The sequence below is a fragment of the Trichosurus vulpecula genome, chromosome 1 (assembly GCF_011100635.1).
Source record: "Trichosurus vulpecula isolate mTriVul1 chromosome 1, mTriVul1.pri, whole genome shotgun sequence".
Lineage (NCBI taxonomy): Eukaryota > Metazoa > Chordata > Mammalia > Diprotodontia > Phalangeridae > Trichosurus > Trichosurus vulpecula.
The window spans coordinates 65,364,733-65,383,586 of NC_050573.1; the positions used below are offsets into that span (position 1 = coordinate 65,364,733).

Here is an 18,854-nt window from a genome sequence, read left to right on the forward strand (position 1 = left end):
AGACAGGGAAAACTATTAGGAGGCTGTTGTAGTAATCTAGGCAAAAGGTGATTAGGATATGAATTAAAGTGGTGACTATCTGAGATGAGAGAAGGGGATGGATGTGAGAAGATGTTGGTAGAAGCAAAATTTATCAACTAATTAGATGTGTGAGCTGAAGGTAGGTGAGAAGACAAAGATGATTCCATGTTTATGAACCCAGGATATTGGAAAGGTAGTGGAGTGTTGCTTCTGACAGAAATAAGGAAGATTTGAAAAGAGGAGGCTTTACTGGGAAAGTCAATGAGCTCCATTTTGCACGCACTATATTTGCTTTTTCTTTTGGACATATCTATCCTGAAATGGACAATTGTTAGTCCAGGACTGACATTCTTGAGGAGCGACTTGACTTGGATATACATCTTGGTCTCTGAATCATCTCCATAATGGTAATAGTTAAATGGGAACTCATGAGTATAATGGGAGAGAGAGAGAGAATAGAGGAGTAAGAGACAAGGGCCTAGGACAGAATCTTGGCAAGTATCCACGACTAGGCATATGTACATGATCCAAAAGTGGGATGGAGAAGGAGCAGATAGGAGAATAAGGAAGAAGTCATTTCATGTACACCTAGAGAGGAGATAGTGGTCATACCTAAGAGATGTGGTCAGCAGTATCAAATGCAATAAATAGATTGAAAACGATGAGCCAAGAGAAAAGATTATCGGATTTTGCAATTTGTTACATCATTGGTAATTTTAGAAAGAGCAGTTTCAGTTAGTGTTGAGCTCAAAAACCAAATTTCAGAGGTAAGGAATGGGGGGGCAGGTTTGGAAGCAGCAGCTAGATAGCTTTTTCTAGGAGTAAGAAAGGGAGGAGAGATGTAATATAACTTGAGAATGTGAGGATCTAATGAAGATTTTTAAGGCTAGAGAGGACTTGGACTTACTTGAAAGACAGTAGGGAAAGAACTAGGATATAGGAAAGGAATAGATTTAGGTTCCAATCTTTTGGAGACAATGGGAGGATATGAGAGTGAACCTTTGAGAATATTATCAATAGCACTGAGGCATGAAGATGAAAATAGAAAAACAAAAGAAATGAGAGTGCCTTGTTACAATTATAAATAATCTTTTTTATGTTTTCCTTTATTATTTTGGTTTAAATTTTGTGATTTCCTCAGAACTCTTATGATTTCACTACATTTTCCTTATTTACATCCATGCTAGTGTTTTGTGGCAGAGATCAGTGGAAGCCAAAAAAAAAAAAGCCCAGGAAAACTTTTCTTTGAGGATTAGGTCAAGGTGTTTTTCCTTCCTGGTTGTTGTGTGATACGTTTTTTCTCAGGGTATAGATAAGCAGGATTGAGCCTAGGTTCTGTAAGCAACTCTCGAGGCCCCAGAGAGGAGAGAACTTTCTTTTTTTAATTGTATTGAAATGTTTTAATTTAACATCACAGTCATTACTGAATACTTTCCACTCTACCTTTCACTGTATCATCATCTTTTCGTTGAGGTCAGGGTCATTAATATTACACAGTATTCGGTTATTTTCCTTCGTGTTGTTGTAGTAACTGCAAATGCAGTTTTTCTGCTCCACTTACTGAATGCTAATCTTAATATATTCCTCTGAGATCCTTCATTTATTTTTATAGCATAGTCCACCATTCATATACTACAGTATGTTTTGCCACTCTCCAGTTGGTAAGCACCCACTTATTTATTTCACAAAATATGCTTACACACACACACACACACACACACACACACACACGCACACGCACACGCACACACACACACACAAATAGATACATGAATGACTTTTTGTATTGGACATCTTTCAAGTACGTAACCAGCAGTAGGATTGCTCAATTAAAGGGGATGAAGACTTTCCTTTTTTTTTGCCTAATTCTACATTTTATGGAATGGTTTGACCAATATCAGTGTATAACACCGTAAACTCTGTAAGAGTATGTCTATCTTCTCAGCCTGAGAGCCATTTGTAATGAAAAGGAAAAGCTAAAATAATCAGGTGGTAAAAGGAGGAGGAAGTGGATAGAAATTGCTTTGTGGGGGCAAACCTCAAGTAAGAATATATAACTGTGTGAAAGACTTTGGGGAAAAATCCAGTGGGAAAATAGTTTTAAGTGTATTTTTTTTAAGTTTACAGATGTTTTTAAAATTTATTTTTTGTTTATAACGTTCATTTCCACAAGATTTTGAGTTATAAATTTTCTCCCCATCTCTACTCTCCCTCCCACCCCAAGGTGGCATGTATTCTGATTGCCCCTTTACTCAGTCTGTCCTCTCTTCTGTCACCCTCTCACCTATTCCCTTTCCCCTTATTTTTTTGAAGGGCAAGATAGATTTCTATACCCTATTGCCTTTATATCTTATTTCCCAGTTGCATGTAAAAACAATTTTTTTTGACATTTGTTCTTAGAACTTTGAGTCCCATGTCCCAAATGGGGACATCAACCCTCCTTGAGAAGTCAAGCAATTGAATATAGGTTTTACATGTATCGTTGTGCAAAACAATTCCATAATAGTCATGTTGTGAACATTTGTTATCCCTGCTTTTCAGTGATAACAGTTATATGATTTGCCCAGGGTCATACATCTTGTAAGTGTCTGAGGCTAGGTTGGAATCAGTTACCTCACTTCACTCATTTTTTAGAAATCAGAATTGGTCAGTGAATTCTGTGTTCATCAAATAGGCCCTTTGTACACCAGCACCATCTTCTTCCTTTTTCCTAATTCATCATTGTTTCTTTTTATGGCTTCAGATTTCATTTCATCTTTCAAGAGTTTGTCCTTGGCTGACATTCCATGTAGAATTCCTGAGTTTTAGACCATTAGTTCCTGCTTGTACTCTTTTCTATGAAACCTAACCCCAAATCTAGGGTACATGTCAGATTACTGAACTTTCCTCCTTATCACAGATTCCAGGATGGAATTGTCAGTAATTCATCCCCAAGGTTCCCATTATTTCCTTCCTTGCAGCCATTTCATTGTTGGTCAGAATCTGATCTAAGATAACTGTTCCATATTTTGAATAATTAAATTATCATTAAGGCAGATTAAGAAATAGCTGCTTTGCTTTTGGCATAGAAAGTTCCAACTGATGTCTTGATAATCGAAATACTCTGCCTCTAATATAACCTGCCTCCATGCCAGGTTTCTAATCTGTGTCTTGAACTCCTATTTCTTTTTTCTGTCTGGGTGGTCTTTAGAATACTCTTGACCAGTAACATTTGTTTCTGCAGCCATTAATCTTCACCCCAGTGTCTTCTATCATGCTTCCTTACTCTTGTTTCCAGATTTACTGAAATGAGCATAACTCTTTAGTATATAATGCTACTCATGAATACCCCTCCTCCTTCCCACCTCCATTCCTGGCCCCTCCCCCGCCTTTTGAAATTTGGTGTGCCCTTCAAAAGCCAAATCCATTCATGTGTCTCATCCCATCAACTTTTAGCAACACCCAGTGAAATTAAATTCAAGTCTTTGCAATAGGATTTATTTCATCTTATCTGTTACAGCTAACTATGTGCATTTGTGTATCATATAAGACCATGGATTTTATTTACACATTTTTCTTCTTTATTTCTTATACTTTAGTTCCCCTTCTTTTTCAGTTTAATTTTTTTTTGCAATCAATCAAACATTATTTATTTAATATTTTTAGTTTTCAGCATTGATTTCCACAAGAGCTTGAATTATAAATTTTTTTGAACATCTACTTTTAAAACTTTAAGTTCCAAATTCTCTCCCCTCTTCCTTCCCCACCCACCGTCCCTAAGAAGGCAAGCTATTCAACATAGGCCACATGTGTATCATTATGGAAAACCCTTCCACAATACTCATGTTGTGAAAGACTAACTGTATTTTGCTGCTTCCTAACCGATCCCCCTTTATTCAATTTCCTCCCTTGACCCTGTCCCTTTTCAAAAGTGTTTGCTTTTGATTACCTCCTCCCCCTATCTGCCCTCCCTTCTATCATTCCCCCCTTTTTATCTCCTTCCTCCTCCTTTCCTGTGGGGTAAGATACCCAATTAAGTGTGTATGGTATTCCCTCCTTAGGTCAAATCCAGTGAGAGCAAGATTCACTCATTCCCCTTCACCTGTCCCCTCTTCCCTTCCTACAGAACTGCTTTTTCTTGCCTCTTTTATGTGAGATAATTTACCCCATTCTATCTCTCCCTTTCTCCCTCTCAATATATTCCTCTCTCATCCCTTAATTTTATTTTTTTTAGATATCATCCCTTCATATTCAACTCATCGTGTGTGTGTGTGTGTGTGTGTGTGTGTGTGTGTGTGTGCTACATATATATATCTATATATCTATATATCTATATATCTCATATATATATATATATATCTATGTATATTCCCTGCAGCTACCCTAATACTGAGGTCTCATGAATTATACACCTCATCTTTCCATGTAGGAATGTAAACAAAACAGTTCAACGTTAGTATGATATCTAGGCTCTTTTTTTGATCATGGCTTTCAGGTAGTCCAATAATTTTTAAATTATATCTCCTGGATCTATTTTCCAGGTCAGTGGTTTTTCCAATGAGATATTTCACATTGTCTTCCATTTTTTCATTTCTTTGGTTCTGTTTTATAATATCTTGGTTTCTCATAAAGTCCCTACCTTCCATTTGCTCCAAGGTGGTATTTTCTTCAGTGTCTTTTGGACCTCCTTTTCCATTTGGCTAATTCTGCCTTTCAGGGCATTCCTCTCCTCATTGGCTTTTTGCAGCTCTTTTGCCATATGAGTTAGTCTATTTTTTAAGGTATTGTTTTCTTCAGTATTTTTTTTTTTGGGTCTCCTTTATCAAGTCATTGACTTGTTTTTCATGGTTTTCTTGGATCCTTCTCATTTGTCTTCCCAATTTTTCCTCTACTTCTCTAACTTGCTTTTCCAAATCCTTTTTGAGCTCTTCCATGGCCTGAGACCAGTTCATGTTTTCTTGGAGGCTTTTGATGTAGGCTCTTTGACTTTGTTGACTTCTTCTGTCTGTATGTTTTGGTCTTCTTTGTCACCAAAGAAAGATTCCAAAGTCTGAGACTGAATCTGAGTCCGTTTTCGCTGCCTGGCCATGTTCCCAGCCAACTACTTGACCGTTGAGTTTTTTGTTGGGGTATGACTGCTTGTAGAGTAGAGAGTACTTTTTCCCAAGCTTGAGGGGCTGCACTATTGTTTTCAGAGCTGTTTCTACACAGCAAGCTCTGCCACACCAGTGCTCCTCCTCCCCCAAGACCCCCCAACTCGGACTGCCACTCAGATCTAAGCAGGCTCTGCACTCCTGCTCTAATCCACAGCTTAATTCCTCCCACCAGGTGGGCCTGGGGCCAGAAGCAACTGCAGCTGTAGTTCTGTAAGCTTGCCTCAGAGCTTCACCACCTCTGCTACCCCCTGGGCAGTGGCCAAACCGAAAACACCTTTCACTCTTTCTCTGCGGTTTTTCCCACTAACCTTCTCTGTTGTCTTTGGTGTTTGTGGGTTGAAAAATCTGGTAATTGCCACGGTTCACATATTGAGGGTGGCAGGGCATGTTCTGCCCAGCTCCCGGTCTGGTTGGTCTGGGCACAGGTCACGCTGGGCTCTGCTCCGCTACCGTCTCCATGCGCGATAGACCTTACCCAGCGACCATCCAGGCTGTCCTGGGCTGGAGCCCTGCTTTCCTCTGCTATTTTGTGGGTTCTGCAGTTCTAGAATTTGTTCAGAGCCATTTTTTATAGGTGTGTGATAAGTCCTGGGGGAGAGCTGTAGGCAAGTCCCTGCTTTCCAGCCGCCATCTTGGCTCTGCCCCTCCTTTTCCATTTAAAGCCCTTTTTGTAATATTTGTAAGTTGGGTTGTTCTTCCACACCACAAATCCTCTCTTTGCAGTGTTTTAACCCATGGTCTGTAGAGGTCCAGCTCTGAGAAAGTCCATTCTGGGATAAGATACAGGCCAGAGGCCTGTTCTTGCACTTGGGCAAGAACTCGGCATTTGGGCTCTCCATCCCTTCAGTGGCATACAAGTGCTGCTCAGGATGAAGGCTCTTCAGGCTTCCTTGGTACACAGGTGCTGTCTCCAAAACCCCCACGGCACACACGTGCTAAATACCACCTTTGGGCTATTAATACAATATCGGTTACGGCAAAAGGGAATCAAAAGCATGATAGAGTCATGCGTTATGCAAATTCCTCACATGTGGATTTGTTGATTCTGCTTGTATAAAATGGTATATAAGCCCTGTCCCTCAGTTTAATAAACAGAGCTGTTCTTTACTCTCTCGCCTGGCCCGTGTTTTGTGTTTTCTTTTCACTCTCCGCGGCATTCGGCCATCAGCGGACATTTCAGCACCACAGCCGCTGGTGGCAAGTGGTCCCCGAAAGAGGGACCCTGAGGCAAGGACACCCGAAGCAGACAAAGCAAACGGACCTGAGGGGGACAGTTGGAGCAAACACAGACGCACCTGAAGCAGAGAGGTTCAGAGGACAGAGACTGAAAGAGTCAATCTCCCGTGGTAGAGACGCCCTAGAAGAAAAAAAAAACGGAGACTCTGGTCAACATACACAGTCGACTAAGGTATAGGGCAGTAAATCTTTTCTCAGGTACTAAAAACTTTCACTTTCCTTTTTTTTCTTTCCCACCAGCTGTATGTACAGGGAGTAAGGAGATGGGAGGGTGATAATCTTTCCTCTCCTTTACTTCACTTTCCTATTCTAAGGTAATCACCAGGCAGAAATGGGGCAAACACAATCAGGAAAACGAGACCAAGAATACTATATGAAAGTTCTAAAGCTAGTAAGGGAAAGAGATCTCTTAGTAACAACTACCCAAATTATAAGAATTTTTAGAGACAGCAGAGACAGGCTCATTTCCCCTGCGGTTAGGGATCTGCCGCAGGTCATCTTCAAAAGTCGAGTCTCCAAGACCCTAGTAAATCATCACACCTGGCCTCCATTACATTCCTGAGGGCCAAGCAATTTGTGTAAAGGATTCAAAAATCCTCTGTGTTTCTTGTCTCTGTGTCTGTGTTCTGTATCTGTGTTTCTGTGTGGAGTGTGTAATCTAATGCGCTGTAATGTCCATTATCTCTAGAGAGGAAAAAAATGTTTTCTTGTTTAGTTTTTGTTATGGAAAATGCAAATTGGAGAAACATCAGATCAAAATTAGAAAGAAATAAGGTTTGAAAACATTGGGTCAAAATTAGAAGGAAATAAATTTTGGAACGTTTTGGGAAGTAGTTGGAAAAAGTGATCTTTCTTTCTTCCTCTATTCCAAATCTGGCCAATTTGGAATGTGAAGAGTGATAAGAAAGAAAGCGGGAAGTTTTTGCCCTTGAATTTAAGTGAAATGAAGTCTGAATCTGGTGTACTATTTGGTACTAAGGCAAATTTGGAAAATGCATAAATCTCACAAAGAGACATGTTGAGTCTCAGTACAAGGAGAAGGGACAAGGCACCATTGGATCTTTTCCAGAGTCCCACTCACCTTGACTGGCAAATTCAAAGTTCTCACTCTCAAAAAGTTTAAGGAGTGAAGACAAAAGTGAAATCTACTTGAGTAAAAATTAGAATCACTAAAATTCTCTTAAAAACGGGGTGGGGGGAAGAGGGCTTTATAAAAGGGTAAGAAGAAGGTTGGTTCTGCCCATTCAGAACAGTCCTCCTGTATGGAGGACAGCGGGTAAAGAGTACCAGTATTAACCCCTTCCTGGGCACGGGCAATGTCATCAGCCTGGAGAAAAGAACTTGTTTGAGTTATGTGAATTCTGAATAATGAACTTGGCTTGGTGAGAAATTGCAGGTTTATGTACAATAGATAGAAAAGATTCTGATTGGCTTTTACACCAGGACAAGTTTAAATTTGAGAAGGAAAGATGTTTAATTAAATCCCTTATGTGTATGTGAGTCCTTGCAAATCTTTATTGTTTATTGAAAGTCTGTGATTGGTATAACTTACTGTTTCGGGCAAAAGCAAATAACTAATTTTTCTCTGCATTAAATCAGTATCTGAGAGAAGTTCCACAAGCTACTCAGAGGGAATGTGATCCTGTACTGTTAACAGGTGGAGGTTTGATGACCTTTTCTGTGTTATCCTACTGGGCAATATCTAAAACTAGAACATGGCAAAAAATTATACAACCTGCTTAAGACTCACCTTAAGATGTCCTTCTGTTACCAGTGTGAGATTCTATTACAACACCTTTTTGACTAGGAAACTTTGTAACATCTAGGAATTCTGCAGTAAGTAGAAACTTTGTTATTACCCACTTAGTAAAGCTTTATAAACAATGGTAGAAATGCATGCGAGCCTCTTAGGGCTCACTTTGTTAAGTATTCTTTAAGCAATGTGAGAATGTTATGCATTGTGCTAAGGTCACTCTTGTAGGAGTATGGACAGAAAGCTGGTTCCTACAGGAAGAGAAGAAGAGGAAGATGCTGAGATGCAGTGCTGAAGATAGCTGGAGGAGATGCTAAGGACCAGAGGATTTCACTGACAATATTCCTTGCCAGACAGCTGTATAAGAATCTTAAAAGAGACAATTCCTTTTTGACTTTCTATATCTATATTCATAAAGGGGACTGCCCCTCTTCGATTTGTCAATGCATCGATCAGTCCTTCCATATTTACTTAAAAGGGGATTACTGTGTATAAGCTTGTCTCTCATATCCCTATTTCTTTGTATCTACAAATTTATGGCATAATCATAATGTGACATGAGATATACGTGACTTAGAATTTATCACTCACCTATTTGAACACAGCAAAGCCTCAGGAATTGATCCTGAAGACATCACCAATAAGTTATTTCAACTCCTAAAACAAATCAACCCGTTTAGCAACATTTGTTGCCACTTTCTTCCCTTGTTTGCCTTCCTAACACTGTTGTGTCTTATAAGGCCCTGTCTTCTACAAGTCATTTTTTGACTCTTTATTAGTTTAAGCTCCATTTTAAAATAACAGGGGGGAGATGTAGAGGGCCAGCTCTAAGAAAGTCCATTCTGGGGTAAGATACAGCCCAGAGGCCTGTTCTTGCTCTTGTGCTGATATGTGGTCTCTCCATCCCTCCCTCAGCATACAAGTGCTAAATACCACCTGTTGGCTATTAACACAATATTGTTTATGGCAAAAAGGGAACAAAAGCATGAGGAAGTAATGCATTATGCAAATGCCTCACATGTGGATTTGTTGATTCTGCTTGCCTAAAAGGGTATATATAAGCCCTGTCCCTCAGTTTAATAAACAGAGCTGTTCTTTACTCTCTTGCCTGGCCTGTGTTTTGTGTTTTTGTTTTCACTCTCTACGGCATTCAGCCATCTCAGCACCACAGCTGCTGGCAGCAATGGTCCAGAACATTTCTTCACTTACCTAATCTATCATCCTTTTATTGGAACTGTAGCTATTATTGGGCAGCAGTAGAACTTTCACATTTCGCATCTTGGTGTGTGGGGGTGGGGGCGGTGAGATGATGACTAAAAATTTAATTATCTTTAGCATTGCTATCTATGTTTTATACATGAGTGTTTACTTTTATTTCCAGGTCTTTGGTACCACAAAAATTTCTGCTAATTCAGATGTTTGGGAGAATAGTTGTACCAATTTACAAGTTTACTAAAATGCCTGTCTTCCCATATCCCCTCCCAGCACCAACTGCTTATAGTTTGCCAATTAAATAAGTATGAGGTGAAACCTCAGGGTTGTTTTGATTTGCATTTCTCTCATTGTTAGTGATTTTTGGAGCATTCTATCATATAGTTGATATTAGAATGTACTACTTTTGCTGATTGTTCATATCCTGTGATCACTTCCATTGGGAATGGCTTTTGATTTTATATTTTTGTTCATTTGCTATATCTATACATGTCTTTGTAGTAGCAATTTAGATTTGAAGATCTTTCCCACCCATTAATAGGCCATGTGACCTGCTTATGTCACATGAAGCCTAAGTCATATGTGGTGAGAGGAGCTTCCTGACAGGAAAAGGAAGTTATGTCACAGGAAATGCTGAGAGAGAGAGAGCACAGTTATGGCTGCTAATGGTCACCATTGTGATAGTTAGAGCTGAACAGGCTGTGACTTAGCTGTACTGTGAGTTTGTTTTGGGGAAGACCCCAGTAGGGTCGGAGAGGTTTTGGAATGGCGAGGCTCCATGTTGTGATATTATGTATTGAATGTTTTACAGCTCTGATAGTTTGGATAAATGGCTTGTGGGATATGGTTCTCTGGTGTCTGAATAAATGGTTTACCTCTTCTATCTTCTATATGGAGAGTCTGGTAAACTTTGCAATACAGAACCACATAGGCATTTTGATTATTATCATCTACATTGTTATTATTGCCTTACTGATACAATCTTCAATGGCAGATTGTATCAAATATTTGATGCAAATGATTTTTCCCCAGTTGACCTCACTTGTTATCCTAATTGCTCATTTTGGTTGTACAAAAGCTTTTGAATTTCATGATAATTATCTTTTGTAGTTGTCCCTATCCCCTATTGGGTTAAGAATTCTTCCCCTATTCTATGACTATGAAAGTTAAATACCTTCTGCTTCTCTCATTTTTTTTTAAAGTTATAATCTTTACTAATTAGTCTGTCTTATCCAACCCATATCTAACCTTTCTCCTCCTCACATATGCCCATTTTATTTGCATTCATATTCTCTCTCTTTCTCTCTCTCTCTCTCACAGACATACACACACACAGAGTTCTAATTGCAGTTGAATTAGTTCTTAGTTAGAAGGGAGCTCAGGTGTGGTCTTGCACAAATGAGATCTGGGCAAAATCCCCAAATACATGAATGTCTAGAATATCTAGTCTAACCAAATTCTGTTGTGAACTAAATTCTATTGGAGTGAGGTTCTAATACAATTGATGTTAGTTAAAAGCATGTTAAGTGTATGTATATTTATGTGTGTGACTGTACATACACACACACACACATTTACACATAGGTATCATCATAGAATGCTGGAACTAAAATTCTTGTGACAGCAACTGAAGCTAAGAGTTAAGTTACTGAAACAGTCTGGAATTATAGTCTTAGACTTATTCAGATCTTGGTTTCAATTCTAGCTTTACACATGTTAAAACCATGCATTCTTTCATAATCTTTAACAATCTTTAAACCTCAATTATATTATCTATAAGATGTTATAGTGCTCACACTACCTGCTTTATGGTTTCTGTGAGAAAAAAATAGATAATGTATATTAGATGCTTTGCTTAAACATGAGACTTTGCAATATAATGGAAAGAGCACTAGATTTGGAATCAGAACACTTGGATTTCATTCCTGCCTCTGCTACTTAATACCTTGAGAAAGTCATTTTACGCTTTTGAACACCAGTTTTCATATTAATCAAATTAGGTAGCTGAACTTGTTTGACCTCCGAACCATATTTGAGTAACCTTCCTGCAGCACTCCAGTTCTCTCAGCAAGAAAGTTCCAGAGCTTTCAGGGGTGGGGAACCTTCTGCATTTTGACTGAGTCCAAGTGTTACAGAACAAATCCTTTTATTAAGGGGAGTTGTTTTGTAAAGTTTGGGTTCAGTTAAAGTGCCCCTTGAGGACCTAGAGGGCCACATGTGGCCTCAGGTTCCCCACTCCTCTGTGAGTCTTCAACAAAACTCAGTTTTTCTAATTCCTTATCTTTAGTTCTGTGACCATTCCATTTATTGGTCTCTGCCAGATTCTAGAAAGCATTCTAAGTGAATTATTCTTGAGCTTCTAGTACTCTTCCAAAGGTAGGAGAATGTTGACATTTTAATGCAATTAGTCACATTCTCTATCTTCCCTTTTCTTACAAAATTAGAAATAAAGCCAGACTTTCATAGTTGTCTATAATCTTTATTACCTATCCAACCTTTTCTCTTTCTAACCAACGTATAGAATAAGCTTTAATCAAGCAGAGTTTCTCTCCATGGCAAATACTTGCAACTTGCGTTTCTTTACTTGAAATTCCTGTCCCTTTTATCTCCAAATATATCTCTCTGTAACCACACTCTCTGTGCAAATCTTTTTTAAAAAACTTTTTATTCATACTTTCACAAAAAATTACTTTAACTTTCTACCCCTTCTGTAGTCTCTAATAATAAATAAGTATGGTCAAACAAAACACATAGGTCATTGATATCTGAGAGGGGTAGCTAAGTAGTGCCGTGGATAGAGTGCCCTGGAATCAGAAAGACGTGAGTTCAAATTCAGCCTCAGCCACTTATGAGTTGTGACCCTGGGCAACTTATTTAATCCTGTTTGCCTCAGTTTCTGCATCTGTAAAATGATCTGGAGGAGGAAATGAGAAGCCACTTCATTATCATTGCAAAGAAAACCCAGTTGGGTTCATGAAGAGTCGGACACAACTGAAACAACATGTCTGACAATGTAATTATAAATATGTAAGCCATTCCTTTTCTGAGAAGTAGGACCTCTTATAGTCCTCTCAGGCGATCCTCAGTTTCTGGACCTCTGAAGTTGTACTGTGCATTTTAACTAATTGTATACTGTCTTACAGTCACCACTCTCATTTGTAACATTGTCTAGAATATATGCACAGAATCACTAAGAATTTTTGTATCTCTCATTGCTTAGTAGAAAATTCAGTAACTAGTTGTTGGTTGTGCCACTAGAAGAATTTAGGCAGAGATTTCCTCATTCATGACAGATAATTTCTCTTTGACTTGTGAAAAAGACATAACCCTAGTCAGTTATCAAGCTTTTTTCCAAAAAAAAAAAAAAATATCTGCAATGCACCAGGTGCAGTGCCAGTATCTGGGCATAAAATGTCATAAAGTAGTACCTGTCCTCAAGTTTACATTCTGCCTGGGAAAACATATACACATAAAAATGAGAAAACATGTGCATTTATTTATATATACACATGTATATGTACGAAATATGCATAAAGTAGTACAAAGTAATCAAATAGTTGACGACGTGATGGCCACTTTTAAGATTGACAATACGCTTTATATATGTTATTTCATAGGTGCCTCAGCAGAAATCTGAGTGTCTTACATTCATTTTATGAATGTAAACTAGAAACTAGAAACTAGAATTGAAGTGACCTATGCATAGTCACACACAAAGCTAGTCAGTATTGGAGATGAAATTCAAATTTAGGCTTCTCTTTGAGTTCAGGTGTCATGCTCTTTTCTTGACTACTTGGCTACTGATTTGGAGTGGTGTATGTGTTTTCCTCCAGAGACATGCATAATCATTAAAGGGTTCCTTTAGGACTAACTACCTAAATGTGCCTAGCTAACTTAATTATTGTGGAAAATCAGCATTGTGTAGTGCCATTATCTTGTGGATAATGTGGAGTCTAAGATCTAAATTACCTGCTAGTTAGCTGTATGTTGGTCAGAAACACAAGGTTGTCATCTATGTATTCTCCATTCTTGAATGTGCTGAAATATTACAAAAATTAACATTTAAAAACTGTCCCCACAATTTCTCCTACCCAAACTTATTTCTCCCTCCCCTCCTTTCCCTAGAGACTTGCACATAGGCCACTCACAATGTGGGACTGGGAAGTATAATCAAAGTAACCTGTATTTTATGTTGCATTGACATTTAGACCTCTTTTTATTCATCAGGACTATTATAAAATTATTAAAACACCTATGGACATGGGAACAATCAAGAAGCGCCTGGAGAATAACTACTACTGGAATGCTCACGAATGTATCCAGGACTTTAACACGATGTTTACAAATTGTTACATCTACAATAAGGTAGGATCTGCATGGCTGTTTTCTGATGGGAATCTCTAGGTCCATTGTCACTTCATTTCATTCTATAGACAGGTTTGTTTCTTAGATTTCTTTGTGGGTTCATTTTCTTTATTAAATCAGGAGAAGGGACTACTAAGATCTCACAGGTGATTATTCAGATAGTCCTCCTTAGGGCAGTAGGCAAAAAAGATATTTAATGGGACTCCTTTGATTTTGGGTATCCTCCAAGGGCAAGGTTTTATTTGATGATCTGGTGATGTTTTAATTACAATCTGTGTTTATGTTTTGATGCCCTTTCAGTTCTGAATTTGCCCCATGCCCTAACTGTTAGGCTGATATTAAGAGTAATATTGATAAAACTTTAAAATGATAGAATGTAAGATTTAGAACTGGAAGGAAGCTTAGAGATGCCCTAGTTCAAGTCCTTCATTTAACAAATTAATAAAATAAGGCTCAGAAAAGTGAAGTTGATTTGCCCACGGTCACCCAGGCTTGTAAATATCAAGGAGAGGACTGGAACCTAGACCCTCTGACTCTCTATATAGTGTTCTTTGCAATTCATTTCATTCAGACAATGTAATGTATCAAGAATTGCTCTTTAAAATGCTTTCTTTCTAATGACCGCCTTAACAGAAAAGAGCATAAGCTAAGAAAGAGTGAGTGCGGTGGAGCAGGATTTCTAGCAATCTCTGTAATGAATCTTTCCTTATAGATTCCTACAGTTCCTACAAAACTGACAATTTTATAATAATGTACTTCATTCAATGTAGTATAAAGCAGGAACCTCAATTCCTTCCTGCCAGATAAATGAAACTGCCCATGTAAACTTCATTTCACTGCAGGGTTTAGTGGGGAAAACTCCTGCACTCTATTTTTTGTAGTCTCCCTTCCAAGAAGAGATGGGGAGGTGGGTTTGTTTGATCTACTGTATTTGAAAGGAGTCCCCACTGGAAAATCTTTCTCTACACTGATAAATAGTCGTGTGTCCTCTCCCCCCAGTCCCCTTTGCCTCACACCAGTATCATTTTAAAACTGTGTAAGAGACATAGAGTAAGTGCCTCTTAGCTTTTTCAGGACTACTTGTACAGATTTGACATCATGTGATTGCAAATGAATCATCAGATTGAGAACCATAGACTTTTATATCTTTGTGAAGATAATAAATGTATACCTGAGAAACATTACTATTATGCACTTATCACTGAAAGTGAAAGAGGTGTTAAACCTCATCTAATCCAATCCTTTATTATATAGATGAGGAACCCCAGGGTTTTAAAAAGGGAAATAACTTTCCCAAGGTTCTACAGCTAGTAAATGTTAGTAGCAGAACTTGAACCCAGATTTTGAAGCTCCAAGTTCATTGTTCAGTTATAACCAAGGTAGTCACATTTTCTCATCTAGAACTACTCTTCAGAGTCACAGTTAAAGAAAGGCACAGACATGAGCTGCATTGATAGGCTGATTGCCTTAGCAAGGACCCTCAGTAGGAAAATTAAGAAGAGAAGAGTCTCTTAACTTGGGGTTCCTATTTCAAAAATGTTACTGCACAGTGTTTAGAAAAGCAGCAGTGTAGGGTGCTGGATCTTGGGGCTGTACACATTGGAGTGCTGGGTACGGAGCTGTCACTTGGTTTGCTATGGTGTGGACAGTGCTGCCTGACTCACTCACCATATGTGTCTCGTTAATCCAGCCAGGAGATGACATAGTCTTAATGGCAGAAGCTCTAGAGAAGCTCTTCTTGCAGAAAATCTCTGAATTGCCCCCAGAAGAAACTGAAATCGTAATAGTCCAGGCAAAAGGAAGAGGACGTGGGAGGAAAGAAGCAGGTAGAGTAACTGGTGCTGACCACCTCAGACACTCCCTCCTTTGCTCCAGGAGCAACCCCACATTACACATCTAACAGTCATTCCAATAATGCCCCTTGTTCTATGTGGGAAACTGGAAAGTCTAGTGCTTTTGGCAATCTGTGGCCCATTTCAGTCATACAAATTTTTTAAAAATAGCCCACCTGTTTCTTTTTTCTCTCTCTCTCTCTCTCTCTCTCTCTCTCTCTCTCTCTCTCTCTCTCTCTCTCTCTCTTTTTGCTGTTCTGCTTTACACAGAATTAAATTGGGGGGTAGGAGGGATTCTTTGAGGGAGTTCTGAAGTATTATTTTTGATGTCAAAGTCTTGAAGGAAATTCATTACCCAAAAATAAACATATAATTGTTGCCCTTGATCTCTTCTGTCGTTTTAAACCCGTGGGACAGAGCAATAGTTGTGGTGCTCTCTCATTGCACCTACAAATGTTTTTCACAGAATATATTAGTCTTAAATTGAGAGAGAACTACTAAATTCATGGCACTTTCTACCACTAACCATTTAGTCTACTTATCAATCCTTGGTTGGTGTTGTGGTATTTTTGACAAAAGCAGACAGACTGATAAAATCTCCTAAAACTAGATAATGAGCTGCACTTCAAATTAAGATTGGAACTCCCTCATTTAGTTTTATGTTTGTTTGTTTTAATTTGGAAATGTGAATGCACTTATATTTATTAATCTTGTTCCCTGTTTGCTTAGGTCCTCCATGTTGGCTTACCTCAAAACTCAAAATTTCACCTGAGTGAAAAGAACATTTTAAATTGTTAGTTGCAGTTCTTGATTGTATGTGAAAGTTGTTTTTTAAAATTGTTGCTTTTCTATATCTAATAGCAGTCCCAACCAATAAAAAGTGACATTTTTGGCATTTTCAATCCAAGGCAGATTGGAATGTATTTTTATTTAACAATCAGACTTTTCTCACTTTTAAATTCAACTCTGTTCCTCTTTGGAACGTTTGGATGTAGCTGCATTAGAATGAACTGTCTGGTAGAGAGGTACAACTAGAACATCAAAAAACAACTTACGGGAATAACAAAAATAGGATCTTTTGCATTGTATGTTGCCTTTTTATACATAAATGGACACATTTGATTCTGTACCCTATAATTCTAAAACTAGGGTAGCATAAACTTGGGTAGAGAAGCATGCCATGATTTTCCAGGAGTTTTAGAATTGGCTTTTTCTCCCTATAGTAACTGGTGGAAAGTTTTTTTTCCCCCATATGTCTACCTATAGAACTGGTTTAGATAAATTGGGACTAAATTATTTCTTATGTCTTTATTCAATATAGAAATGTGAATATTACCTATTTCCTTTCATTTTCCCCAGATAAAGCTCTTAATTAAAAGCTTTTTAGGAAGTAAAGGAGACAGCAGTACCTTTAAAAGTTTTGAATTCAACAAACTTAATTAGGCAATTATTGTGTAGAAGGTACTGGAAATAACAAAAGACAAATTGTCTTTACCATCACGGATCTTACTTCTGCCTACCAGGGAAGACAAGTATAAGTATAGATTGGCAAATAGGCAAATCTGGTTAGTATTCTCTGGCTCCTAATTAAGTTTTAATAACGAAAACTATGCAGTTAATTGCCAGAGGAAACTCTGTTCTTACTAGGGCTCTTTTGTTATAACTGTCAGACTAAGCTGAAATGAACTTTGAATTTACCTATATAATTTACAAGAATACAGTTCTGCCAAGCAGAATTAGGAGTGTAAAACTCACAGGCTTACCCAAAAGTAGCATTGAAGAGAAACAGAAAACATTAAACTGTAGAAAAGCCTTAAAAAAGGGAAGTTTGTCAAAAACAACCTCAGTAAAATGAGCCATTACCTTTAATCACCAGTTTTCCTTCACTGCTCCTCCCTTAGAATGTCTGATTTCCTTCAAAGCTCAGGTGTTACCATCTATATGATGCCTTTCCTGATCCCCACAGCTGCTTGAACAGATCTTCCCTCTCTCCAAGTCATTGTCTCACCCACCCCCTCCACTCCCCTCCAAAAACCAAACAACTTTGTATTTTTTAAACATGTACATAGGTTGTCTCCCCATTAGAATGTTAGGTCTTTGAAATTGGGAAATTACTTGATTTTGTCTGGTATACTCTCTGTCACTAGTACAGTGCCTAACATATAGGAAGCATTTAATAAATGGCAGTTGATTCATTCATCCCAAAATATTCTTTCTGCCATAGATTCTAGAGAAGCACAGAATTACAAAATTATGACTGCAGAAATTATTGCAAAAGCTACTGGCTCTTTTTTATTTGGGACCCTTTCCTCATACTAATGATTCAGGAGTGCTTTTCAAAACACCAACTTTATGTGAAAATATGAAGGATATTTCTTTATATACAAACATTGTTGAGCAGGTTGTATGTTCTGCTCTTGTAGTGTAAACCTTAAGTAGTATGAAAGGATAATTCTATGAAATAACTGTAGCAAGATTCTTAAGATCATTAGGAAGTAGTGATTGTCCTTGAGGGTCAGTCATAAACTTGTTCAAGGACTTTTCTGAAGCCATGTATGATGCATTTTGCTTCTGCTTTGGGTATACTCAGAAAGCTAGTGATTTAGGGCTGAATTTCAGTGATATTGTATAGTAACATCATGTTGAGTACTGCTTACATTTAGTATATTGTTTGTTTATCCTTTTTTCCACACCTACAACCCCAAATTATCTGTCCTGTCAGTTGCATATGACTATTCATTTCTTTTATCTTTGACAGTGACATCAAAACCTGGAGCCTCAGTGGTACCAAACACAACTCAAGCATCAACCCCACCCCAAACACAGACCCCTCAGCAAAATCTTCCGCCTGTACAAACGACTCATTCCTTTCCTGCTGTAACCCCTGATCTTATCATCCAGACTCCAGGAATGACTGTGGTGCCTGCCCAGACACTTCCAACTCCAGCACCTGCACCCCTTCCCCCACCACCTCCACCCCAGGCTCCTCAGCCCATTCAGACACACCCACCCATCATTGCAACTGCCCCACAGCCTGTGAAGGTAAGTGTGACTTGAGATTAGAGAATGTGCTTTTACCATCTCAGAGTCCCATCTTGAAGTTTACACTGACAAATTTAGTAGTTTATGCTTTCATAATTTCAAAAATTTACAGGTAACATCTAAATCTAGTAGAGATTCCTGATCTGCTATAAATTCCGAAGAATTTGTAAACTTTTGTTTTTTGAGAGATGTACTTTTAAAAAACTTTGAAATGAAAAGTTATAAGGTAGCTGCACTCAATGCTTGGTTTATAAATCA

The 18,854-nt window shown here is 38.3% G+C and overlaps 1 protein-coding gene across 2 annotated transcripts in view; it reads left to right on the top strand.

Moving 5' to 3' along the window:
• The window catches only part of BRD4 (bromodomain containing 4), a 198,497-nt gene that overhangs the window by 105,259 nt on the left and 74,384 nt on the right, over nt 1-18,854 (top strand). For both annotated transcript variants that reach the window (XM_036742378.1, XM_036742379.1), the window contains exons 3-5: nt 13,585-13,722; nt 15,413-15,548; nt 18,313-18,596. In XM_036742378.1, the coding sequence (XP_036598273.1) occupies nt 13,585-13,722; nt 15,413-15,548; nt 18,313-18,596 (558 nt within the window). The remainder of the gene's footprint in view (nt 1-13,584; nt 13,723-15,412; nt 15,549-18,312; nt 18,597-18,854) is intronic.